This window comes from Amblyomma mixtum, chromosome 3, assembly GCF_055824585.1.
Source record: "Amblyomma mixtum isolate Tamu chromosome 3, ASM5582458v1, whole genome shotgun sequence".
Taxonomy (NCBI): domain Eukaryota; kingdom Metazoa; phylum Arthropoda; class Arachnida; order Ixodida; family Ixodidae; genus Amblyomma; species Amblyomma mixtum.
In genome coordinates this window covers 162,544,196-162,572,123 of record NC_143014.1, presented here as the reverse complement: position 1 = coordinate 162,572,123, position 27,928 = coordinate 162,544,196, and the positions used below count along the sequence as shown (strand labels likewise).

General features: G+C 42.1%; 2 protein-coding genes across 2 annotated transcripts in view; one reads left to right on the top strand and one right to left on the bottom strand.

The window, feature by feature from the left end:
- Positions 1-95: 95 nt before the first annotated feature.
- Positions 96-12,007, top strand: LOC149352558 (uncharacterized). Its single transcript, XM_089581754.1, has 3 exons — positions 96-401; positions 5,765-5,892; positions 9,545-12,007. The coding sequence occupies exons 1-3, from the start codon at positions 246-248 to the stop codon at positions 9,654-9,656; spliced, it is 396 nt and encodes a 131-aa protein (XP_089437880.1). The 5' UTR covers positions 96-245; the 3' UTR covers positions 9,657-12,007.
- Positions 12,008-21,973: 9,966 nt separating this feature from the next.
- The window catches only part of dre4 (SPT16 homolog, facilitates chromatin remodeling subunit dre4), a 49,785-nt gene continuing 43,830 nt past the window's right edge, over positions 21,974-27,928 (bottom strand). The window contains exons 24-26 of the mRNA XM_089581749.1: positions 27,435-27,503; positions 25,285-25,554; positions 21,974-22,572 (exon numbers count right to left, since the gene is read on the bottom strand). Coding sequence (XP_089437875.1) covers positions 25,349-25,554; positions 27,435-27,503 — 275 coding nt within the window. The 3' untranslated portion in view covers positions 21,974-22,572; positions 25,285-25,348. The remainder of the gene's footprint in view (positions 22,573-25,284; positions 25,555-27,434; positions 27,504-27,928) is intronic.

The following is a 27,928-nucleotide window of genomic DNA, read 5'->3' as shown; positions in this document are numbered from 1 at the left end:
GCCGTCTACTAGCGCCATAGCGGAGAAATTTGGAGCCAACACCTTCATCAGTTGAAAAAGCGAAGTACGAAAACATCACTTGAAAGTTACGCTGTTCTGTTATCACACATCAGTGAGATGCCTGCTTGATCAAAATAAACGCAACAATCAATGATTTACACATATGAGCACAGACACAGTGCCATGGAAACCATGACAACGGTGATGCCATGTGCTCCCTCTATGAGTAATGGGTTGGTTTCGTTATGGACGAAGTGTGGAGCAGTTTGAGCCCAGTTTTCTTAATCTCTGTCGTCACTTCAGCTCTCGCATTGGTATTTACCGCAGTGTTTGCTTACAGAACATCAAAGTACGGCTTTCTATCAGGCAAAAACGAAACGCCTCTGGAGCCTAGTGCTGTTGTAAGTGGATGCGACAAAAGCCGCTACTTCTTTTACGGCAACGTTAATCGGCTGTTGGCGCGGTTTTGTTTACGGTTGATGATATATGCAACTTTACATAAGTATTTCAGTAGCAGGCGGGTACTATGAACTGGGGCTGTCCTACCGTATTTAGAGAGGAGCGAAGTATGTCAAGATGTTGCGGGTTTGGTAACAATATACCTGTGCCATAATTCCTGGTAAACACAGGTTGGATCCTCAGGTATACATGCGGTTTCACTTCTGCTGTATCCAAAACTGAAAAGAGAAAAGGGTTCGCCACCTCAGGTGATAAGTATGGCTCTGTCTAAGGGTAATAGCCTTTGTCAGATGTTAGAGCCTAAGAGGGTTTGCATCTAAGCCGCGTAGTGAGGCTCTTGAAGGATCCGTAGAAGTATAACCTTCGGAGGGTGAGGACCAGTGTTGTTCTTACCTACAGTAGGTTTAGAACTCTGGGGACGCATAACGAGCCACACGGCGTGGCCAAGAAGCAAAACGCCGTGGGCTTAAAACTTTTTACAAAGGCTTTACGTCGGACAGAACCGGTACATTGTCCCGACTACATCGGTCAGGTCCGATCAGCGTGTTTCCATGTGTGATTAAAAGCACGTCAGGTATACCTCGTAAAATATTTTGCTAGTACTTTCGACGTAGTACGTCGTAAGTGGTTCTCGCGGCTGGTGACTCGCACGCAGCCTTGCTCTGAAGTGTGCACACGTTTGGAGCACGGCCGCTTCTAGGGTGTGTCCTATTTGTCTCGCTTGCGGGACCGGACCACTCAGTTTGGTCGTCATTGTGCTGCTGTGGATCATCACTTACTGCGGTAGTTATATCTTTGATTCACGAATGATTTTCCACTGCCCAGAACTAGGTTATTGACGGTGATTGACCGTATCTCTAGTGCGTGAGCATGCGCCCATGACATGCATCATGTGCCGCAGTTGTACTGTTTGAAGTTCGTCGTTTGGTTGCAGCGTGCGAAGTGCAAAATTACTGTTGGCTATTTTCATACAGGCGCGGGGCACCTGTGCTTTGCTTCCATGTGTCATCAGGCCATAAATGTTTAGCATGCTGCAACCTAGCGCATGTGAACATTTGTGCTGGACTGTGCACTTCGTATCTTTTGCGGTATAACTGGGCATGCAGGCTTTTATTTGTGCCATTTGCTAGTGTGCGTTGATAGAATGTTTGCCTGCGTCTGGAAGTAAATAAACATGTGCTGTGTTCGCGGTTTATGCGTGCATGTGAAACGTTTTGCAACAGAATAGCTGTGTGCCGAATTATTGCCCGATGAGAGAACATTGTGGACATTTGCTAACGCATATAGTGCAACTTGCGTACAAAAATAAGCTCTGCACTGTTTACCCTCATGGATGTAACACTGCAAACAGGCGCTTAACTTGTACAGTTCGTGCAAAGAAAATATGCCTACAGCTTACCGTTTTTCTTATGCTCTTCCGACGTTTTAGAAGAACAGTGCAAAACAGTACTTCAACCTGCACTTGCTCATAGTAGATAAACAAGCACAATGAAGTAGTGAATCTGAAAATGGTGCGAAACTACAGAAGAAAGGATGTTTCGGACACAACTCGTGCAAGAAGTCTTGCACCCTTGCAGCGACGCCTGCCGCAGCTCGAATGAGAACCATGCGTTGGATCTATGTTGACACACTTTGTAGAAATGTTTAGTGTATTAAAAGTGTCACAAGGGGCTCACCACTTGTACCTATGAGTCCATCAGTCACACTTGGGGTGGCCTGCCTATCTACCTTTAACAAAGACTGTATCTCATGTGCAATGTTTGCAGTTGTTTGATAGTGACTACTTTTTTTGTGTAACTTTTGCTTGGTCATATTTTTATTACATTTGCTGCTGCTATTTGCAAGCTAGGCAGCATATTATAGGGTAGTTTTTCTTTGTAATGTATAACTGTTCTCTCTGTGTGAACTAGAATGCTGCTAACTGTGGTAACCTACAAGATTTTGTTCATTGAAGAAGCATGCTGCATCACAAAGTTAAGGAAGGGGGGTAGTGTAAAAAAGGTGGCGACAAGCAAAATTGTTAATGTTACCAAGTTACAGCAGCTGTAATGTGGCTAAATCTCTGCTTATTGCTGGTTTGGTTTGGTTTATGGGGTTTAACGTCCCAAAGCGACGAAGGCTATGAGAGACGCCGTAGTGGAGGGCTCCGGGGTTCTGGGTTTCCACCTGGGGTTCCACCTGGGTTCCGGGGTTCCACCTGGGGTTCTTTAACGTGCACTGACATCGCACAGTACACGGGCCTCGAATTTCTCCTCCAAACAAATTCAGCCGCCGCGGCCGGGATCGAACCCGCGTCTTTCGGGCCAGCAGCCGAGCACCATAGCCACTGAGCCACCGCGGCGGCGTCATTGTCACTTGTATATTGCTGCTGCTGACACTCATGACTTTCATTTAATATCTTTGCCATTCTTTGCAACCCATCCGAGCAGTCCAGACAAAATGGTGTAATAGTGCATTGCACAACATGGTCTTCGCAAAAACTGGATATGAAGTGTCGAGGGTTCATTAAAAAAAAAGTGCAAAATGGCTTTTTTTTTTTTACTTGAAATGCTTGAATAGCACGTTTAAAATGCAAAAATATTGGTGAAAACAATTTATAGCACAGAATATTGCTTTATTGGCCATTCTGTACTATCCACTCTTGGAACTTCAGAAAGAAAGGGTTAGTTCTGAGTAGCAGCTCACTAAATGCACTATCCCAGTGGACCCTTGAATTAAAACCGTGGAGGTCTCACCAAAATATTGTTGAGGTGTATGCGACGCCATTGGCGGCAGCTGGCATTGTCTCATCGAGGCTTTCTTTGTCTTCATACTCGCTGTCATTTAGTCTCGTCGCTCTCTTCATCAATTTAAGAATAAAACTCGAAGTCGACATCCTCATCGCTTGCACTATCATCCAACGCATAGCACTCTTCCACACTGTAATGCTTCTTGGACGATGCCATGTTTGTTTGAAAGCCCGGAAAAATCTCATGCTAACAGGGTGAGCCTCAAAACACAAGGAACGACTTTTGCTATCTAGTGTGAAAGCGCATTAAGTAAAAGCACGGATGAAAGAATGGGTGCTGCCATGTACGCTTTAAATGTAAAAATACCATTGGTCAGCATGGCTCGCTTTTGACGCTAAATGGCTATCATTTAGAAAGCAAAAAAACACCCATGATGAAGTGAGCTCGTCATAAGCGAAGAAGTGCCAATTGCTTATGTTGAGCTGAGGTGGTCATGAACCCTTAGGAGGTTAACCAGCCAGCCAAAACAGGATACCTGGTCAACCTCCCACTGATTCACCTATTAGACTGCAGCATTCATGTTGCAGAAAATTTATTCCTAAAACAACTAAAACAACTAGCATCAAAAGCAATTTGTTGTGAATATATTGTCTCAAGTCGGATCCTGTAACAACACTGGTTAGTCTAGTTTACTGCAACCTATTAAGAATTTTAGGTTATTGCTTACATTTTTCAGTTACTTTTTTTGTTTGGTTTTAGATAAGGCTTTTGTTCAAAATGAAGTTTGAAAGGGATATGCGTGGTTTAGGGAAACTTAAGTTCAAGGCAAACATTTTATTCACCTTCTTTGTGATGTAGCCCATAATGACGACGAATCATGTGCAGATTTAACTGCCAAAATGGCACTTGGTACTAGGTTGCCAGTAATAGTATTAGCTACGAGTCGTACATGATGATGAGTTCCTCATTAGCTAATTTAAGTTTTTTATTCATATTTTGAAGTTTGTGAGTGCATTTGAATGCGGCTAACGCCGTGCATGTAAAGTCCACAAATGCATTTTGCATTTGAGGTTTTTCACAACATTATTAAGCCTCAGGGATATGTGGCTAAGAAACCTTCGTGTAGAAGCAGGTTTTTATGTAATGGTAACTTTCAGTGCTAATGCCTTATACTTGTGTCAAAGAACAAAAGTCAGCTTTTTGTTATTTTTCTGATTTTTTGGCTTGGGGTAACCTGTTTATCCAAGTTAGAGCTTCATGGCTTGAACATGCACGCATTTCTGAAATGGTCGGGGTGGTTAATCACGTTGCTCTTTCCTTAAATCAGTTCTACAGCGTGTCATCACATTTGATCTAACTGATCAGAAAAAAGTACATGTGACTTCAGAAGGGTGCATGGTGTAAAACTGTAAGCTGTCACTGAATTTTGTTTCACATGTGAAGTAAAGGTTGCTTGGTTTTGTGTGGGTTCATGTATGCTTACCCCCTGTGTTGTAGTTAGGCAGGTGACAGGCTGAGCAAGCCGCGATTTCTCTGAGACATAATAAAATCACCGAAGTGGAGCTTCACTAGCCCAGAGTGCCTTGTTTTTGAAAGATGAGTGTATTCCTGAGCATGTTTTTTTTTTTTTTTTCACTTGTGCATATTTTTTAAGGTGAGGTCTTCAAGATACTTTTGCATGCATCGAACAAACAAATTCATGTAATTGCGTATCATAGCCTTTGTTACTTTTGTGCCATAAAACCCACTATAACTAACTAACTAACTAATTCACGTAATTTTGTAGGTTGCTTCATGGGTAGCTTGCAAAATTTAATTTTTATGTCCAGCAAGACATGTATAGATTTTCACTGTACACACAGTGTACAGCAAAACTGCTGTATGCTTCATGTCAGAGTATGTGCAGCAGAGTCCTACCTTGTTAACGAGTTAAATATATGCATGTTTAGACGCGCAGTATGTATATTTTCATTGCATGTGTTTCCTTCTGTTCCTAAGTACATGCATGTGCCATCTATATTTTACAGCAAAAGCTGCCAGGAAAACTTTCACTGTGGTTCATTTTGTCAGTTTAGCATCATTGTCATAGTATGACATAATTGTAAAATGCATAAATCTGCTGGCCATTGAGGGTGTGATCCAGATAAGCCCATTGAGGGAGCACAGGTTGTGGTGGGTTACTAGTGTTGCTGTGATACCTTCATCTCAGAGGAGGGTGAAGAGATTTGCAGTTTGTTCAGACGAGTATCCTTTTCACTGGCATATAAGATCCAATAAGGATGTAACACAGTGCACAGACCTCGTGCCTGTACTACCACCTTTGCCGCATCGTTTTTTTTCCCGTACTGCAGCAGACTGGAACGACCTACCCAACGACATCGCAGCCATCATATGCTCATCCAACTTTGCCAATAATGTTACCAGTCATGTTTCGTTATGTTAACACTTGCTCACCAAAATATATGTACCCACCCCTTATGTAATACCCCTCGTGGGTCTTTAAAGTAATAAAATGAAATGAAATGAAATGGTTGAATGCAAGTGCAAATAATTCAATTTACGCTCCTGTCTTGCAGGGTTCCTGTGTTGATGAATTGTCCGATGAGGAGAATGAGCGGATACCTGCGAAGCCACAGGCGGCAAAAGCAGCCGAATCATTAATTGAAGCTGCTATGACAGAAGAGCAGAAGACAATGGAAAGAGAGTGAGTGGGTAGACAATTTTTTGGTTAATCCAGTGACAACATACGTTTGTTACTATCAGGTACAAAATTTACTTGCAAATACACGAATTTTCTTTAGTTAATTGCTCTCAGAAGGCAGTGGAGTGCAAGTGCGCATTCCTTGCATTAGTCAGAGTTAAAGGAAAATGCAGAAAAGGGTGTCTTAAGATCCCTGATGGCTTTAGCTTTTGACTTAGTGTTGTTTGAAGTGGAATTCTCTGAAGTGCAGTGCAAGTGGGGCAAAGGTTGTTTCAGTAGGGCTGCTTTGCCTCATATTTGCAAAAAGTGGAGTTCCAATGGAAGTCTTAGTGCCTGGAGGAGGAGAGGCCATCAAAATTGCACTGAGCTTTTTGGCGCTAGCTTTTGTACGCATAGTGCTCAGAATCATTTTGCCTAAAGAAAGGGTAGAAAATAGACATTTGAAATATATGAAACTGGATTTCACCATGTGCTTCAAGTTACATGTTATGACCATGATTTGCAAGGTGCTCTTAGCTTAAAGGAATTAAAAGGACAAGTTACCCTCCATAACATCCTATACCAGAGCTGCAAATTAGTTCAATTCTCAGGTGCTCTAATATTTCCGCTCTATTTTTCATACAGAGCTTCATACTATACATTTTAAGGCCCTGCATATTAACAGAAATCATGAAAGTATGCGTAAAGTAATGGGGTAACGGAGATGTTTTGGTACGGACCTTATTTTCAGTATGTATGCACATGTAAGCATTGTTCTCTTGTCTGTTAGAGGCAATTCATTGGTCTATATAAGGACATTTTATCGGACTTGTTCTGTATACGCCAGCTAAGGCCTAAACTCAGGTTATGCACTGTATCCAGTTGTTTTAGGTATGACGGTCTTACAGACCTATACATTATGCACCCATAATCTAAGCAAGAGTCTACAACAGAGTGATAAATGTGTAAAAGGCATGTCCTATCAGACCACACAGTGTTTCCGTGAGGGAATTATGAGTAGGTTCAGGGATTGGGAGGCCTCCTTTTTGAGCATGTTCATGTGAGGCAGGAATGCGAATTTTTGTCTTTATTTTGAGTTTTTTTAAGTGAAACTGCTGGGACACAATTACACCTGTGATTTGCAACGTGCAGCTAGGTGTGCCTAGTTAAGCATCTGTGCCAGCACAATTATTTCCAATAAGTCAGCAGTGTGCAAGAATTCATTAGTACCTAATGCAGTGGTCAGCACCTTGTGAAGAGCCAGAAAGTGACTGGAAGCTATGCTTCACGATGCAGTCATGTATTTGCAACACCAGCTTTGGGATGAATAAATACAATCCACACTAAAGGAGGCTTCTTGAGAGAAGTTCCCCTTGTATGATAAGTTCAGCAGCCATTGCAGTTGTCTTCTGACCCGCAGTATAGCTTCTGCAGTTTTAGAGTAAGCACATTTATTCTCCAAATTCGTTCTTAGATAGGTCAAAATTAGAATTTGTCAGTTATTAGTGAATACATGGGAGTTAAGCAATAGAAGTACCAAGAGGTTTTCGTTATTTGTTTTGCTTGAAAAAAAAAGAGAACTTTCTAGAAGCAATGAATTTTATGAATTCAGAGCATCACTTTCAGAATTCCAACACACAAAGTTGAAAAACAAGGTGTGCCGAGTTGCAAACAACAACCCCAAATACCACTACTGTTGAACATAGCAGCCAGTAGTAATTTCTCAAAGTAGGAAATTTAGATGCACGTTAGCTGGAATATTTGTAGTAAGGTGGACAGTTGGGCTAGTTGGTACGAGTTCATTTTGAGTTAAACAGCGCGATAATGGACAATAAAGGAAGAAAAAGGGCATGCAGACAAGCGCTGACTCACAACTAACTATTTTAGTTAGAAAAATGCACATTTATACTTAAAGTCATATGACCTGACAGACCGATGCAATTGCTGAGAGCACAATCATAACCACATCATATCCACATGGCAAAGCCCTTAAAAAAACTACAAAAAAAAACCTACAAAAGCAAGATGACCCGCTCCTTTTTCCTCCTATCAGATTGGAAGGCACCTGTTATAGGGGGGAGGGGTCTAGTTGTTAATTGTCAGGTCATATGACTTCAAGCATAAATGTGCATGTTTTTTTGAATAAAATTGTTAGTTACGAGTCGGCGCTTGTCTGTGTGTCCCTTTTCTTCATCGATCGTCCATCCTTCCACTGTTCCACAACATCGCCATGAGAACTTTCTGCTGTTCGGCTGTACGAACTGCTTGTATCTGCAAGTGTTAACATAAGTAACACGCTTATATAACATAACACAACATGTTAACATAAATGTTAACATATGTGTTGACTCTATTATTAGACTGACCTAACTCTATTTTTGATGCAGACAGATTAAAGATGCTGTTGTCAGACCTTTATTGGTCGTAAGTAAAGTGCAGTGTTTCTGGATGCTTTTCCTAGTTGTCATTTCAAGTGCTAAAACCAAAGCTAAATCTATCTTGGCATTGAGTTTACCGTTTAGAATGTTGGTGCAATTTGGAATTACCTTGCGGATCACATCTGTTTATATGAGCTTACACTGGCCCTTGAGACCGATTATTAGCAAGACATCTGTGTATGATTGTGCCTTCATTCTCAAGGATGATGATGCATGAAATTGTATTTGTGACTAGGACTAAGATGCTGTAACCCTTTATAAAGCACGAGTGAAATGCATGTCTCACATGTATACTGGTGGTAAAATTGAACTCAAAATGACTCGAGAAATTGAATGTCATCACTTTCAAGCTGTTAATGCGGGTTAATGACTTCCTAGTCGAAATCAAGAGGAAGAAATGGGCTTGGGCAGGGCATGTAATGCGAAGGCAAGATAACTGCTGGTCCTTAAGGGTAATGGAGTGGATTCCAAGAGAAGGCAAGTGCAGCAGGGAGCGGCAGAAAGTTAGGTGGGCGGATGAGGTTTGCGGGGATATGGTGGCTGCAGCTGGCAAAGGACAGGGTTAATTGGAGAGACCTGGAAGAGGCCTTTGCCTTGCAGTGGGCGTTGTCAGGCTGCTGCTGATGATGATGATTTAACTTCTCTATAATTATTTTTAGAATCATAGTGCAGCACAAGACAAGGACACGAGAAAGACAGAGGACTCATGGGCACTATTTTCCAACTGTTTAATAAGAGCAAAGCATAATATATAGGCAAGCCATGGCAAAGTATTGTGCAAGTGTTGGGAGCATATTTCAGCATGATTGTAGATATTGCAGCTGCTTGCAAAAGAACGTGATTAAAGACATTGGCATGTGTATTACCTGTGCTGTCGAACTTCCCCACTCCTTAATCTCTCGGGGCAGCTCGCCACTGCTCTTACTGACAGCAGTGCACTTTTTGAAAACGCACATTACTCGAATCATTAAGATGAATTTTATCTCGGCCTAGACATGCACCCTGCAATTGATGGGCTTGCTGCAGTGGTCGGAAATGCAAGTGCGTGTTGAATTTTGTGGTCGTACTGGGCAGACAAACACTGGACTTTGTTTTGCCTGTCATTTTTGGCACTGTTTGTCCAATATATGAACGATCACCAAGTTGTCCAAGTTTTGATACTTCTGCTTTATGGTGACCATTGTGCATATGAAATCTTCATTTTTTTTTCTTGTTTTCATTCTTTTTTGCCTCTCTAGGGCTCAGCAGAAGCAGTTAGAAGAAATTTATCGACTCATGGCAGAACACAGTGACAAGTTTGGCAGCACATCAATGGAGGAAATTGTCAATCAAATGGCATTGTATCGATGATGAGGGAGGGGGCAACTGTGGACATGTTTTCCATTTTTCTGTCAATTAGCCTTCAGTTCAGTTTTTGATACCTAGTGTTCAAAACATTTCACATTACCCACTCTATGCATGCAAGTTACTTCCAAGAGCCATTTTTAACATTCATAACCTATGCCTGTGTTTTGTTGTAAACTAGAAATGTCTGTAGTTAGTCTGTGCTTTCTAAAGCCATGGTTGTTTACTGCATCCTATGCCTGTGTTTTTTTTTGTAAACTAGTAATATCTATAGTTAGTCTGTGCATTATAAAGCCGCGGTTGTTTTTCTGCAGAAAAAAATTAGTTTTCTGGGTATTTAGTTACATTCCAGCCATTCTCATGTTTTTCTTCCTTTCCGTAGTCATGCTACTTAAACATTTCACTGCCAAGTTAGTGACAATGCAAGGCAACACATGCGGGCTTAAGTTACTTTCAGAACCTGTTTTTCCGAGTGAAAGTTTCCATTCAGTTGTGTTAAGAATGCACTGTACTGCTTTTGATTTGTTCTGTGTGTATGCCACCATTGCATTTAAACTTTCATGCTGATACATAAGCCAAAGAGTTTACATTGCTTACTAGCACCAGGGGTGACGTTGCAGGACACATACTTTAGAAGGGTGCCTGCACCTCATTTGCTGTCTGCATTTTGCACGGCTTAACTTGTTTTGGTGAAATACTTACCATAGTTGCTCAGAGGTTATGACGTTTGACTACTGAGCACGAGTTCACTAATTTGATCCCAGGTGCAATGGTTGCATTTCGGTGGAGGTGAAATGCAAAAACTCTTATGCACCGAGATTATAGTGCGCATTGAAGAACCCAAACTTGTCAAAATGAATCCAGAGCCCTGCACTGCAGGATGCCTCATAGCTACCTAAAACAGTTGATTTGGGATTCAAAGACCCATTAATAAATACAATGTTTGGGTGAAATACTTTCTTTAGTAGCGGAGGGCTAGTGCTATTCTTTACTCTGTTATACTCTGCATGCTTTTGTTATTAAAAATTACGAAGAACTTTAGCGGCTAAAGTGGTGAAAGGCGAAAGCCTGAGTGCTGCATTCTGCTACGCGATTGTTCACTGCACATTTTGTTGGTGCATTAATTAACTGCCAATTAATGACGCTTAAGCTTCGCCTTTAGGAGTGGAACGCGACAGCGTGTTGTAGCGCTGCCACGGAGTCCAAGGAACGCCACCACCCGTTCGGCGCGATGCGTTGCCCTTTGAACGCAACGCTTTTTTGAGGAAAGGAAATGGGGCTGTAATTCTGTCATCTGGGTGGACACCTGAGCCGCACCGTACAGGAAGGGAGGAAGTGTGAGTGAAAGAAGAAAGAAGGGCCGTAATGAAGAAAATGAAAATTGTATTTGAGGAAAGGAAGTTGCGCAGTAACTGTCTCGCATATTTCGGTGGACACCCGTCAAAATTCGTGCGCGGTGACGTCACGACAATTTGGACCAATCTGAAACGCGGACAAATACGCCTTGCTCGTCGGTAAATTGGTTTTTGAGGAAAGGAAATGTATCTGTCTCTCATATCTCGGTGGACACCTGAACCTCGCCGTAACGGGAAGGGAGGAAGATGGGAGTAAACGAAGACACCGTATTCACTAGACGCATCTTTGTTCATTCCAAACCATCGAGCTGGCATGGCGGAGTGGTAGCATGCTCGACTCGCACTCCGGAGACCGGGGTTCGATTCCCAAGCTCGGGCAATTTCTTACTCGGTTTATTTATTTATCTGGTCTGACTAGAAAGGTTAATTAGACTAATTGGTTAAGGAAGCAATTAACTAAACTCAGTCAAACTTACTTGGAGCATCACTATACGATCCCTTTAATTGGTTGCATGGTTAGTAGCGCACTGTCACGTCACGACCGTTTCGACCAATTGAAAAGCGTGACATTTCTGTCGACAGCTCCTGATTACAACGATGAGGCATTAAAGGCTTCCGCCTTAATATGAATACAATGCTTTCGTCAATGTCTAAGTTTGCTTACTTTTGGCTGTTGTCTGAAAAGTGTGTTCTAGTCAAATAAATGTTGCAATGAATGCTGCTTGAAGATACCAAAACAAGGTGTAATTTTTACAAGAGCCGAAATTTGCAGGCATGTGTGGCAGATTATGAATGAGTCTAGAAACATTTTTTACATATTCATGCAACTTCTGGGTGAGCTGGTATTCTGAAGGTGCATTAATTGCGGCGTTTTAGGAACCCTGCCTTGCATATTTAAACACAAACCATTACTGTGTGCTGCACAGTGTTGGGTCGTTGAGCATTTGGAGCATGTTTTTGATGCTGTAATTCAGCTAATAAAAAAATACACTCACCGCCTCTGGATTGTGCTTTCATCAATAAATCCAAGTGCTCCACACACCATATGTTTGTTTACTTTTAATCTGTTACGCAGTTGTGGATGCTTGAACAAGCCCTTTATTGTTGGCCTTCATCATTAGCGCTTATCTTTTTTTAAACTGTGCATCTCTTGTACTTTGAGCTTTCAACCAAGTGAAAGTACTACAGCACAGGAAAGTTTTTCTGGAATTATTCAAATCTGGGCCCACTGCAGAGGTTTGTGTAGTGGTCGTCACACACCGAGCTGACTGCCATTAAAATGCAACTCTGGCATTTTTTCTGCCTTCACGGATTGCACTGAAACTTTCACAGTATGTTCTCCACAGTCTTCTGATCTTTTGTGTCAAATTTCGCAGCTGAGTGATGTTTTGTTGCAGCACAAATTAATTTTAAAATTTCCCATTTCATGGCTTCAATCGGGGGGGGGGAGGGGGGGAATTTCTATGAGCAATTTTGCGCTAGCGATGTCGCAGTTTGCATGCTGGTTAATGTTTTCTCTGTGTTTGCTGAAGGACAAAATCTCGAGCTTGTTTTTTGTCATTTGAGACAAGTGATCCAAGCTGTCACTTAGCCAGCAGTTTAGCCAATGAACTCTCACATGATAAGTTTTGTGACAGCATCCGTAGCATCATATTTTGGTCTGTCGTGATGTTGCAGTTGGGATGAAACTGGGTATTGGTTTCGGGGTTCCTGGTTTTTGCTCTTTTAAAATACTTCTCGGTATTTGAAATATATATATTTTTTTTTGCTAGAGAGAGAAGAGATGTGATGCGATTATCAATTAAATTGTTTATTATCAATCGTTCTTAAAAATATCGCAAGTATTGAACTAGGACTTTATTGTAGCATACCTTTAGCCTTCACTAAATGGGCCCCTAAAGTGCCTTTTCAACAGATGTAAAAAATGCATTCTCATTGTAAAAACAAGGGCAGAAGAATTTAAAATACAATATTTGACATGTGCATTTAACCTTGTCTTGAATTCTGTCCAGTTTTGCCTACTTGTGCAACTGGAAGTGGAGCGATGCCCTGACTACCAAAGCCATGCTTTGTCACTGTCACCCACTGTACCCTGCACTGGCAAATATTTTGAGCGCAAGCGTCAGTGGCTATGTGAAGGAGCACAGGCACTAATGACGCATGGCAGTTTCTCGATGATAACAGAAATCGGATGGAGAAGTGACTTCAAGAATAGAAATAGAGGTTATCTGTGCTTTGTAAGCATTGCACGCTGCTCACAACTGCGACCTGCTTGGGATGTTGACAACATACTTTACTTGTGAAGAGTTTCGACTCGCCTTGCTGAACGGTTCATGGTTAAAAAGTGATTTTTGTAGTTTGGTGAGTTTCTTAGACACAAGATACTGACAACATGAGAAGTAAAAGCAGTGTCAGAACTTCCAACGAAAATCGGAGCAGGAGACTTCATTGAATTCCATGTCATTCCAGGCAGAACTCAAGGTTGGGTTGAAATGTATCACTGATAAGGCTTGACTAGAGTACTGGAGTGGTGAGCTGTGAAACGTACAATTTGAAAGTGTGTCTGTGTTTGTATGAGGCATGATGCTCATGCCTTTGTTATTTGTATGTCTATGTTGCTGTGCTCAAGTACAAGTATTGTCTGTGAAGAACACTACTTTATTTAAAATTTCAATTTCTTTGCTCTTTAGTACTGATGAAGCACTCTATACAAGCCCACTTAAATCTGTACATGCATGCTTGCTGTGAACATGATACACAAGAAATGACTTAGTCGACAACCCAGTACCAATATCATAATACAAACTGAGACACCATGCAGGTATGGTGTCCTGCATGCGTTGCTATATTGGCAGGCACATGGAAACGGCCGTGCACTTGTGTTGTGTCCTGTACTTGAGCCCAATCTAGGTTAGGTGTGTCTAGCCTCACACCTGTGGTGGAAATGCTATTAGTAGTGCTTATCACCTTTCGGAAAATTAGTGGGTGCAGTGTGACGCTCGACATACTAATGATTTGACTGACATGATAATGAAGTAACTAATTTGTATTTTCCACGACCATCACCATTGGGAAAGCCACCAGGATGTTTGTTCAAATTTGGCTACCTTTTTGCAGGAAATTTATTGATGGATATTCATCACAGCACAGTGTGAAGCAGGGATAGTCAAGCTTTTCAAGTCGTGGCAGATTTGTATTTTAAAATCCATGAGAGATGCTTGTGTGGTCTGTGCAGGTGGATTCCATAGCAAGGCATATGTTATGTATGTGATAAAGCTCAATTCACGATTAATTGACTTATCAACTTAAAAATTTTGGGCTTTAGGCGAAAGATTATATTGCGAAATTGAAGGTTGTCCACGTCGAAGCCAAACCAACATTGAAGGTGTTGTTTGCATTTGTAATGCAGCATATACAGACACAGTTCCTGTATTTCATGATGCAGTTACAATTACTTTGATGATGATACTGTGCACAGTGACGCCATTTTATAAATATGCAACGCGAGAAAGCCAACTTGAGCTTTCAATTGTATTTTTGGCGCTCAATATTTTGAATCACAATGCCAGTTCAGAAAATTTAAAAGCCTGGACTCACCATTGATGTTGCCAGCCTTCAACTTCACAACATAATCTTGCACCCTAAAGCCAAAAATAAAAAGTTGATTGGTTGAATTTAATCAATTAATCATCAGCCTTGGCATGCAATGCATGTGCACAGACCGCACCAACATATCATTCGCGGGTTTTAGAATAACGTTCTGTAAAGATTAAAAAGAACCACCCTGTATAACTTGCACTGCAGATTCATGAGGAAGCATAATTATGACTGTTCACTTCTCAAAATTTTGTATGGTGTATCTGAAATGCAACTTGGACATCACATGTTCGCTCTTTGAAGGGCTAAGTGGAAGGAAACTGCGAGTACTTTAAAATAATATCTTCGGTCTACATGTGCCATTAACGCAGCTCAACAAGATAGTATTAAGTACGTGTAGTTCATATCGCTAGCCAAGACATCCCGACTTCAAGCAGCAGCAGTAGAATGCATTCTTGAGCAGATTGGCAAATCAAGATTTCAAGACCTCTGTTGTGCAAACCATTAGGTGCAACACAGCTCTTTCTTGCCCATTAGCAAACGAAACATGGGAAGCTATAATTTCTTTGTGCAGTTATTGGTCTTTAACATCATCCGACAATGTCTAGCATCAAAACGTCAGAAAACTAATCCTTAACTGAGAATGAATCCACATATACGTGATGAAACTGTCGGCACAGCAGAGATATGTCAGTACACTTGGACTTCGGCATGACAAAATGCGAAGCAGTTCTCACTGGTCAAGCATAAGTAGATGTTGCACTTCTCATAGAGTGTATCGGTCCTTGAACAGCACTGCAGAAGTTTCAAGTCTATGCCGTTGTGATGAAGCAATAAGAGGTTTCTTTCTTGGTGTTTTCCTGAACTAGCTAGACAGGTTTAATTTCTAAACCTACGCAAGCATGTGGGCTAAGTCGGAACACACAGGTTTTTGTGTGAGGCTCCAAAATTGGGGCAGGAACGCAATAGCCATTTTTCTAATGCTGCTCAAGCATATGTACTGTTCATTGTCAGCTTTTTGGGTTCATTCTTTGCAGGCATTGGCTGGTCTTGCTCTTGGTACAAGGAGAGTCAGTGCACTGGAGGAAGACATCAGTCAGCACTATGCGCCTTAGATCTGACATTAAAAAAAAGTCCTCACCTTGCAGCAATTCCAGCAGCCTTGTGCTCTCTTTTTGTCTTGTAAGGCCAGCCTTCATGAGAGTAACTGACTAAAGTTTTTTCATGGCCTGTTGTCTGGCTCATGATATTAAACATCTTTCATTCACTTTCCGTGTTGAAAGTGGATATGCCCAATGTACTGAAGATGAAAGGGTGCTGAAACTGATTTATGGCTGTCATTTTATTGTCCATAGTGAATTATAATATTAAATTTGAAAACCAGTATTATTTCCTTCCACACATGCATGCACACACGTGCACGCACACACACACACACTAGCAAGACCGTTGAACATTATTTCAAGTCTCGCAAGGGAACAGCAGTTCACAATTGGTAGCAAGGTGCTGGAAGTGGTAAGGGAATACGTTTACTTAGGGAAGGTAGTGGCCGCTGATCTGGGCCATGAGAGGGAAATAACTAGAAGAATAAGAATGGGGTGGAGTACATATGGCAGGCTCTCTCAGATCATGATTGATAGATTACCAATATCCCTCGGGAGAGAACTATATAACAGCTGTACCTTACCGGTACTCACTTATGGGGCAGAAACGTGGAGGCTAACAAAAAGGGTTCAGCTTAAGGACAATGCAGCGAACTATGGAAAGAAAAATGATGGGTGTAACGTTAAGAGACCGCAAGCAGGCAGAGTGGGTGGGGGAACAAATGCGGATTAATGACATCTTAGTCAAAATCAAGAGGAAAAATGGGCTTGGGCAGGTCATGTAATGCAAAGGCAAGATAACTGCTGGTCCTTAAGGGTAACGGAGTGGATTCCAAGAGAAGGCAAGCATAGCAGGGGCCGCCAGAAAGTTAGGTGGGCGGATGAGATTAAGAAGTTTGCAGGGATATGGTGGCTGAATGGTACGGCAAAACAGCACTGACGGACGGGACGGAAGAAGATGAGACAAACACATGCGCTGAGTACCGTGCGCCGTACCATTCAACACATGCGCCGTATTATTCCACATGAACCAACCAGCCCGACTCAGCCCTCTCCTTGATATGGTGGCTGCAACTGGCAAAGGACGGGGTTAATTGGAGAGACATGGAAGAGGCCTTTGCTGTGCAATGGGAGTAGCCAGGCGATGATCTTGCTTTGTTAAAGAATGTTCACCTGTGTTATGACCACATTAACATGAGTGGTGCTTTCCTAAGCTCTTCTATACTACTAGTGATCAACCATCATAGCAAGCCTAATTTCTGGAGAGCAAGACTTGTGGCTCATTGCAACATGCTGGGCTTTAGCACTCATTATGTCCCACTGAAATGGCACTACTTGCTGGCATGAATTATTTGGTGCCATTTCACATATTATTTTCATGTAATAATGAACTACCCAGTCGTAAAGAAATGAAGCTTGGGTGAGAGGAGATGTTGCACCTATACATGTAACGCTAGAGTAAAAACTAGAGAGCAAGCACCAATTTGGACTTCAGAAAGCTACAAATCATCAGGGTGACAATGAACAGTGCTGCTGTGCACTTCAGTCATTGTTCTCCACTGCCAATGTTTCTCCTGAAGGTGCACAAGGATCCACAAGCTCCAAGAGGGCAAGTGTTGAAGCCAGACCATGGCATTTGCTTCAACACCATACCAAAGTGGTGCATAACTTCTTATTGCAGTCAGTGTTGCAATGAGCTGAACTACACAATTTCATTGGCATGAGCAGCTGTTTAGTTTCTATTCGGAGCCTCTACCTGTGACATTTTTTAAAGGAAAGTGGAGCAGTTCGGCAGCATTAAAGCTGCCTCCTCTGCACAGGCTTTTTCCTGCTCTTTTCTGAAACAGCTACACAGCATAAAGTATCTTTTTAACAGGCTGCAGTTGTGCCGCTAGTGTGGATACTTAGGTTTCCAAGCAAAACTGTTCACAAACTGAGTCATCTATAATAACAAATTGTGAATAAAAAAATTCACACAAAAGAAATGGTCAGCCATGCGATGCGTCATCGTATCTCAAGGCACAATGCCATTTCCTAACGTGGATATTTACACCTCGCGAACCACTAATACATATCTGCCCATGACTAGGTGGTGAATGCAGTTACACAAGTGGCAGAAGCTCTCGAAGGAAAATGCTTCACAGACATTCATGCAATACGGCAAACGGAAAGGCGTGCATTCACACAAAAGAAATGGTCAGCCATGCGATGCGTCATCGTATCTCAAGGCACAATGCCATTTCCTAACGTGGATATTTACACCTCGCGAACCACTAATACATATCTGCCCATGACTAGGTGGTGAATGCAGTTACACAAGTGGCAGAAGCTCTCGAAGGAAAATGCTTCACAGACATTCATGCAATACGGCAAACGGAAAGGCGTGCGGAGAGGCATGAAACCATTAATTTTTTTTTTACTGCGACAGCATGCCTTAAGGCATAAATTAATAATTACACATATAAATACGCGCCAGATTCCCAAAAGAAGTCCAGCAAGATATATCTGGTTTGGGCAATAGAGGTTTCGTTCTCATTGCTCTCCATATTAATGCAAAAAAAATGTGAGTCATGCACTGCCTTTCACTGATGCCCTACACTCAAAATCATCAGCCCAACTATGTCAACTGCAGAACAGAGGTCTCTTCCACTGATCTCTGTTATTATCCCTGTCTTGCACTCAAAATACAGGATAGGAAACAACCAGTTTGGGCAACAGAGGTTTTGTTGTCAATGCTCTCTATATTAATGCCAAAAAAATGTGAGCCCCAATGGGATCTGCATTTTGGCCGTCAGTTTCCATATCATAGGTGCAAATAAGCTTTAAAAGTTCGGCCCACAGAAAAACTAATTGAGTCTTCCATATTAACAGGGCGTGATTGATGTGCTGGCTACCTTGATTTTTATCTAGAAGTATGCGAATATTTAAAATTTCGAATACAAATTGAAAATTTTGTTTTTCGGTTCATATTTGTACCTGGAAAGTTGATATTTGAAAATTTCCAGATATTAGAAAATTTCTGAATATTTGGAAGTGATGGAATACCGTGCCTACATTCATAAATCTGCCAGTGGCAAAACCCCAGTATCTGGGCAAATAATCCGAATTTCGAGTTTAAAGTGTCAAGAAAACTGCCCAAAGGCATCCTCTTCGCTTTATTTTCAGTCTTTTTTCGTGTGGACCGATCTCATTCAGACGCACGCTCGACTCGTGCAAAATTCCTCCAGCAAATAAAGATGTTTTCAATCAATCAATCAGGCGGGCTTTCCCACATATCGCATGTTATAAGAACAAAATGGCCGACCACCTGCTTCGAACAGTCGCAACTCAAAAGTGCCCAGTTTTTAATTTGAAAACATTAGCACAAAAGCCATCCGCCGCCGTCCATGCCACGAAATTCGGATGATGTCATAACACGAGTATACAATGTTGCAACATATGCAGGCGAACATGTATAGTCATTAATGATCGGTCATGACTGTTGCTTACATATATAACAACAATGACCTACGAATGATTCATAGTCATTCTGCAACATATCATGACTCAGCACTTTAAAGTACCGTAATGTAAGGTGTATGGTTTTCACAAAGTATGCGTAGCCAGTCACAACTTGTAATCATTCTGCAACGTAGCATGACGCAGCACTTTACAAGTCATGCCTCTAAAAAAGCTGCAGTCATGGCTCATAGTCATTCTGCAATGTAGCATGACTCAGCACTTTAATGCTTTTGCATTGTCACACGTGAGAAGTCTCAAGTGTCTGGCCGAATGCTTGACCCTTCCTAATGTGTTACATACATACTTATCGCCCACCCCCACGGTTCTCATCCTGCCGCCTTCACAACTCTTCTAGCATGAGCTCTGCCGTCTCGTTTTGGTCAATATTGACATGCAGGAAAGCCAACTTGCGGAATTTCGCATGAGGGTCCCGAAACGGGGCAGAGTCGAGGTGTCACCATCAGTGAAGTGATGGTGTAAAAATCCTGCCTATTGCATGGCGCATTGCGACCCGTGCACTTGTGACGACCATTGGAGGGCCCCTATTGCTAGGCCAAAAAATAGCCTGGCTGCATAGTTTATTTCTGAGCTTAGCCACCAACCCATGGCGGCAGCGGCTATCGGCCACGCATTCACCAGGTGTGCGCTACCGATGATTTCTTTGTCTTTAGAAGTAGTCTTGCCTTTCCGAAGCCAATGTGCACTACCCTTGCTTATGTCCGCATTCTCCTTCCAGCACGGCGAAACCGCGCGCGCGCTCATCACGGGCTTTCACGGGCTTTTTGAGTTTGTGCCATGGAGCCTGCTTGCAAGGTGTCGCTACACTTTCGGCTTTTGTAGTGTTCCTGTATGTGCTCCCGAGAGGCATACATTTTATCACTCGATCTTTAGATAATTTGGGCGTTTTTTCTGGTCTTAAGTCCATATTAATGAGCTCCTACTACCTATAACGTTTAGTTGCCGGTCATGAGCCATCCAAGGATTCCATTTTGTTACTCATTTTGTGCGACTACATTACAGGTTGCATACTGTTACGCTGTCCAGTCAAGCAGCATACACTTCTGTGCACATCATTCTTTTTAAGTATATGGCTGACTCAGTCGTTTTATTTTTGGTAGCAAAAGCTATCAACTATTTGGTTGATTTGGTTTTGGCTTTATGGGTTTAGCGTCCCAAAGCAACTCAGGTTATGAGAGATGCTGTATAGTGAAATGCTCCGGAATTTTCGACCACCTTGGGTTCATGCACCGACATTGCACAGTACACGGGCCTCTAGCATTTCCATGGAGGCAAAATGCTACCGCCATGGCCGGGATCGAGCCCGAGTCTTTTGGGTCACCAGCCGAGTACCATAACCACTGAGCCATCGCGGTGGCTCCTCCACTATTTGTAAAAAAATAACGGCAACATTTGCCTATTTATCTTTTCATTAACTTTTTTTAATACTGAACAGATATTTGATTTGATATTTGAAGGCATTTCTTTTCATATTTGTATTTTAAAAAATTTCAATATTCACACACCCCTACTTTCAGGATTTGGTGGAACACATTCAGAAGCGCCAAGTGGTTGCGCATCCAGCTAAACGACTTTTATTACAAGGCTGCATGACATCCGCCAAGCAGCATATGACCTTTGTTTTGTGCACATCATTGGTGCGCCAAAGGGTTTCATTTTGATGCAGTTTAGCTTATGTGCCAATAGAAAGCCTCATCTGCTTGTCTGGACACTGGAGCTATGAGTAAATAGAACCGAAGTCACACCATTAAGTAAAATGGCTACAATTTAAATGGATGGCTACGAAGCCTTAGCGGCACCAGTGTTTCAAAATATCAATTTTTCCCTGCAGCGAAACCTCCCATCTGCATTTGTGTGGCAGGTGTGTTCCAGGAATACACAGCTCTTGAATGTGTTCACTGCCTCGTAATACACTAAAATGAGGTCCACTAGCTAGATGGCAGTTGTACATATCGGTTCGTTCATGCCCTGTAGGCCAACAATCTGAATGACAAAAGCAGATATATAAACAAAATTGTACGCTTCATTAACACGATTCATTTATAATATATGAATACCAAGAGTACGATGCAATAGTGTTTAAAGGGTTCCTACGGTCATTTGGAGGTCCCCTGGTGCACCCTTTCGCAGACACTGAAGTGCTAGTTGCCAGCACATACTGCTTTTTTATTACACACCATCATCCACATTAATTGGTGACACTAATTATTAACCCAAATTAAGTGCTTCTGTAATGTAATTCACCTACTGTGCAGTACGAGATGCTCTTGCAAGACCTCCATTTACCCCAGTCAACAAATGAATGTTCCTCCGTGATGTAGAGGTAGCATGCCCAGCTGACAACCCAGAGGACAGCAGTTCAATTCTGCTTTACCACCTTTTTTCTGCTCAGCGAAACTGCTTTTTTATGTCACTATCCTCTCAACCAATCAGGATTTTCCAGTCATGCTGACGCCAGGTTTTCTTTTGAACAGGTCCTTTAGCACTATCACATTAAAATTCAAGTGACACTTCCATGTTACACTTGATGTTACAAGACATATTACAGCAGAATTATTTGACTATAAGCATGCTATATATTTTTTTTCTTCAAAATTCCACTGTCGCACACACAATCTGCTTCATATACCTTAGGTGCGTAAGCAGCTTAAAGTGCCAATGATGCTTCAGAAGCCAGCCATGGAAGTTAAGCCAAGGTGAGATACCAGATAATAGCTGGTGTGAATCCACAAACACAAAATGTCTGGTGTTCTGTTACAAAAGCATTTATTCCAATCCTACAAGTAAAACCAAAACGTACAGCTTAAGTCTTCATGATGCCTGTGCACATACAAAAAAAAAAGATATGAGACATAAAAACAAGCACAACTTGCTTCATTATGTTGTGAACTGACCTCGGAGGATGGATTCACTGATTGGCATTTATTCACAAGGGAATAAAAACAGAAGCAGCAATGTCCTTTCTGAACTTATATACACTTGTAGGGCACATTAACTTAAGCGGTACACAACACAGATAAGTCAGCCATATCCACAAGCTAAAGGAATGGCAGACAAAAACCTGTCCCTCAAGAGGTGACACAAAGGCTATTTTACAGTCCAGCTGGTCACTAGCAAGAACATGTTCAGTTTCAAACAGAGCACATGAGACCATCATGTGACGCCACAGCATCGTTAATGAGAAATGTGTTCAATGCGTTTCAGTCAGCGCTGCTTCTTTTCAACGCTGGCATTTTAGAAAGAAAAAAAAAGGGGGGGAGTAAAACACAGCAGGACAGGCTCGTTCTGTCAAGAGACTGGATGCAATCCAATGCAGCAGCTGATTCAGTGCCACTTTTCGGCTCGCACCTGAAAGGGCAAATTAAAAAATACGCCATACAAGACACTAAATTTACTAGAAAAACAAGAATGTGGCAAAGGAAAAGGGTAAACTGTGGAACTAACACAATTCAAAACCGATTTTACAGAACAAGTGACAACTATAAAAATCGAGGCTTGCACAAGTTTTAACCAATTACAATTTAAAAAGCTCTTCTGCATAGGGTTTTTACATAGTGGTCACATGTCTCGTAAATCTACAGCTTCAGAATTGCACTGAAGCACAGATACTTAATAACAAGAATATTTCCTGCACATGGTATGCATTGACCAGTTGGCTAATTCGTTTTTTTTTTAACGTTCCACCACTCAAAGTGAGCTTCCTGGTTAAGGACATCTTAAGATTCATAGCAGATCACTGGGATACCATGGGCCTGAGATATTACAGCTCTTTCCAGTGATGCTGCTGGTAAAATACAATTAGGAGCAATATTTGAAGCACTAAAATTTCCAATTTGGAGCACTAAGATTTCCAATCTGGAGTGTTTTGTAGCAATAAAACATTGATTTATAGGCACTCAGGAGCACGTAACTTTTAGTTTCCAAATCTTTTAGGTTGGCAAACAATGATGAAAAAGTTTGGGCGTGATGTAAAGTGCTACATTATTGGCACAGAGTCCCGCCTGAGATGTCTTAAATTCTGTTTAATGCAGAATAATTTAAAAGGGGTCACCTTTGCAAAATATGTCATACAGTGTTTAGTTGAAAAGCACATACTTAGCATATGCTCGCGAGCACAGTAACTCAAACGAGCTGATGTGTGGCTCTACACTATTCAGTTATTTCAGGTTTTTTGCACACTCGTGCTTGCCTCAGTCGGAAGCAATAAGACTCAGTTGCCTCCATAGCCTTGTGAGCCAGGCCAATCTTGATCAGTCCTTATGCTCACTGAAGCACCGTTTTCAACAGTTTTACCAGCAGTGCGCACAAAGCCTGTAACAACCCTGCACGATGAATAGTGCCTATTTTTTCTTTTTTTCAATGAATGGTGAGCACCAAGGTCACCAAGTTGCACAATTGAAACGAATGGCAAAGTGCAAACGCAGACACTCCATACAGTTCTGCCCATTTATAATGAACACTGGCTTAGTACAAATGAGACTGACACGACAGTGCATTACAGCTATGGCATTCAGTCTTGGATAGATCGAACGTCCGCAGACGCAGTGCTTGGCTGCAACTAAGCAGCAAAGGCCAAAAGCCCTTGAGCGGGAAAGCGCCAGGCCGCCACGATCTTCACCACCGTGCATGTGCATGTACATGAGCACCAAAAGTTTTCTGTGCACACTGTGAAAATGATGGGCGTTCAACGTATGCAACAGAAAGCAGGAAAAAATCCTGCACGTGAGCCCAGCATTATACTGCCCTGCATACCCTTCGACCTCACTGAATGGCTACCCAAGTTAAGTCTGTTTCACATTCAAGCAAAAGGACTCTATTTCTGCCGCCACGGCGCAAAAACTTGCTTCGAGCAGCTGCGGTGGCTTGAGTGGCCAGAGCAATGAGGCTCAAAATATTTGGAAACTGTTCATTTTGCCGCGTCGCTCAGTTGTTTGTACGTGAAACAATCTATAGGTGTGGATCCCGTAGGACGGATGCAGAGCGGGCGACGCTAATGTGTTGTCAACACTTCTGGTCCTTCCCTGCCCGTTTGCAGTTTGCATACTTTGCCAAGCTACTTTTCCTCCCCTTGCTCTCAGCAATGAGCTGAAGTGCAACTTACAAGCGTATGTTTTTAAGTCTCACTTAAAGCTTCACGAAACGTGGGTGGTTATGCAATCGACAGTGGCATAGTACAAAAAGTGGTAGGGGTTTCACGTAGTTAAACAGAGTAGATGTACGAAAGCAGGCATTCATTCTTTAATTGGAGGGGACAGTTAAACTCCGCTTTAAGGGTATGACACGATAGCTTTAGATGGTTAATGCCCATATCTGCAGAAGTCATTATTCGCTACTTAACTTTCATAGGTTGCAACGAGTCCTCATACCACTACCAGCGCAGTGTTTAAGTGATGCGACCAATCATTAATTTAAGTGCCACAAGCTCCACCGAACTTACCCGAGCTTCCTCCCATTGGCTGCAGCTGGCGCGACGCTCCTCCGAACTTACCCGAGCTAACTCATTTAAGCTTGGGTTAGTTCAAAGCACAAGACAAGACGACAAGATTCTTGCTCAGGGTTGGTACGTCTGGACTAGTGTTTTCATACTAAAAACTTTACCTTTATGCTTATAGGTGTGCCCAGTAGCTAGTAGTCAAAATGTCCTAAAATGTAGCTCTTCAAGTTGCACATCCTTCATCGAGCTCCCAAATGCTCCATGCACTGTCATGCAGATGGCAGTGAGCCTTCCAATTGTGCAGAGACTCAAGGGACATGCGCGAACATAATATGCAGATGTTAGTACCACAGTGACCGAAATTCTGGAGAAGGACAATGGCAGCAACCACAACCAGCCTGCCTGAGCTCCTGCTCCAGCAACAGTTAATTGTTCAACATTACCCAGAGCTTTTCTAAGTACAACAGAGGCGGCTTCAAAACCCTGCGCATTGTCCAGCAGTGTTTCTGGCTTACTTTTTTTTCATTTTGTTTCTTTTTGAATTATTAAAAAAAACTGTTCAATCAGGATATTTCACACCATCCAAGACATCAAAATTAACGAAGTTCCAATCTGCATTTGCTCACCTGTAGTGGTACTTCCCACTGCACTTGACTCACTAGGACAGGTAGAGTGCTGACATCCAAGACTTCACTTCTTGTGCTTCTTGCGCTGCTCAGAGCCTTTTGAATCAGACTCGTGGCGCCGCTTAGCACTGCTCCCATTCTTTTGGGGGCTGGGGGTGCTCTTCTTTTTAGACGAAGTTCTGGATTCTTGAGCAGGTCGTTTGCGATCCATGCCTTTCCCACCCTTGCGTTTGGTGTACTCATCCTCAAATTCGTTACGGTTTCGGTCAGCTGCACATGCAGTCAAAATTCACTAGCATCAACACCAAGACTCAGTTTAAAATAAAGAGGCATGAACAGATATATATTCAATGCACCTGAAAGTGGTAGGCAGGGTTGTATGGGACAGAGATTGTGCAATAGCAGCTGAATAATGCTAAAATAAATGCCACTTTGAAGAACAGCTGGATGGCTGGAGATTGTATGCACAAACCCAAAAGTAACAGCCACTTAAGTGGGCAACTTTATACACAGGCTTTAATGGAGCAAGAATGAACCAAGCATACGATTCGAACTATCTCAAAACTTGAATTAACGACCTTTCACGTTATGACAAACTGACTGTTTATTAGCGAGTGCTCCTTTACTAGAAATTAATCCCAACTACATAACAGTTTTAATTCGAATAACAATAGAACACAGATGGGAGAAGAACTCCTACGACTGCAGTGGGTGAACAATTCATAATATGTGCTGTGCTCTAGCCCCATGAGGGCTTTGTGGCAAATGCAGCAGGCTTCATTGCTTTTGCTTCTGTAACATCACACAGAGTGGTACTAGAACAATTCATGTACAAAAGGAGCACAAAACTGGATGCAGCAAAAAAAAAAAAAAAGACAAAACAAGCAATGCGCCTGCTTGGTTGACTGCATGCCAGGAACAGAGAGGGTGGAAATGCGAGACAAGGACAACACAGTCCGTTTCACAGGGCAACGACAGCTAGGCAGACCGAGAGAGGGAACACATGGGAAGAGGTGAGCCTCCACCTTCCCCACCTGTGCCATTCTCCCAACACCACGGCTGGCGGAGATGATGATGGGCACTGCCGCAGCCATGGTTGCGCTTTTATAATTTCTCAGTCATGGAGTGAAATTTGCGTTGCAAGACAAAGCAAGTTATAACTCCTAATTGCGTGTAGTGCATGATCAGTAGACTGAGAAGTCAGTAATCCCCTCATCTCGAAACTTGACTCATCCTGAAATGTTTCTCCATTTTTATGACTTCCACTAATGGAAATGGGGGGAGGGGAGGGGGGGTTGCCATGAACATTTGCTGGGCGATTTTGTTTCCATTTCTCATTTTGGCTTTGCTTCTGCGTTATTTTTATAAGCCCTGACATGAAAGCAGCACATAATGAAAAATAGACAGTCCATTCCACTATTTCCAAGTACAACTGTACACAGGGCCCTTCATTTCCAGGTAAAATTTAATTTTTACAGATATGTATACCCTGAACAAGTTTCTTGAACATAAAGTTCAACCATACTTTCACCAAAAAATTCTCAGATATATATATTTTTCCACTGCAAATAGACAAACTGCCAAGCAACAGCTTTATTAGATCCACATGAGGACTTCTGCAGTTAATTACTTGTAAATGAAAGATCATCATCAGGATTTCGTAAGCCTGTTTTAGCCCTTGCTACCCAAACCAAGACGCAACTCGCAGATGAGATCGGAAGAGGGAAAGAGAGAAAAAAAGTGGGGCTGTTTCTGGCTAACTTTTGTAGCACAGTAGGAGAGCAAACATCTGTTCATATTATGCGCACTTGGAATCAATGGGAGCCTTTTTATTTAATAGACCTGATGTTGATGGGAAATTAACAAATCCATTGTATATCATGTCCTGTAAAAAAGGCCACTCGCAATTTATTCCTTTCATTGTAAAAACCTGATTCCACCAATGTCTGGTTGATAAACAGTGCCCTACTTTTACCCACCTCACTGTGGAAAACAAGCAACGAAGTACCCCATCCACACATTTTCAAGCTCTAACAGAACTGGCTTAATGGTTTTACAGGCGCTCGCAAGGTGTGGTCTGTTGAGACAACCCACAGGTAGCAGCAACTTTTTTTTTTTTTTTCAGTAAATATATATGAAAAAGTACGCACCTTCTCGAGCTTCTTCTTCAAGTTCAGACCAATCTTTTCCACTCTCCTCACTACTTCCAAGCTCACCACCTGCAATATTCATGCCAGGGAGAAAGCACTGTCACAAGAATCACATGCACATAGCAAATTATATACAATTTGAAGGAAGCATTGAATAAATTACGCTTTACTTAAGGTGAACAAAGCCTGAATTTATTTGAAGTAATGCCTCAAATAACTATCCAAGTCCCACACCTTCATCAGCGAAGTTTTCTCTGCGAAGAAACTCTCTGCAGTCAAACCTCGTTAATTCAGAAAATCGGATAATTCGGCCACCCTGCACCCTCCCATCAAAAATGTACATAAGTAAATAGCGGCACACACTTATTAATTCGGAGTGAAATCGTGCGCACACCGGTTAATTCAGACTGAAGACATGCCAGGAGCGGCACTGAAGCCAGTTTTCAAGACACGCATTGCTACTGTCATCATCCGGAAACCAGTGCCTGGCCAGA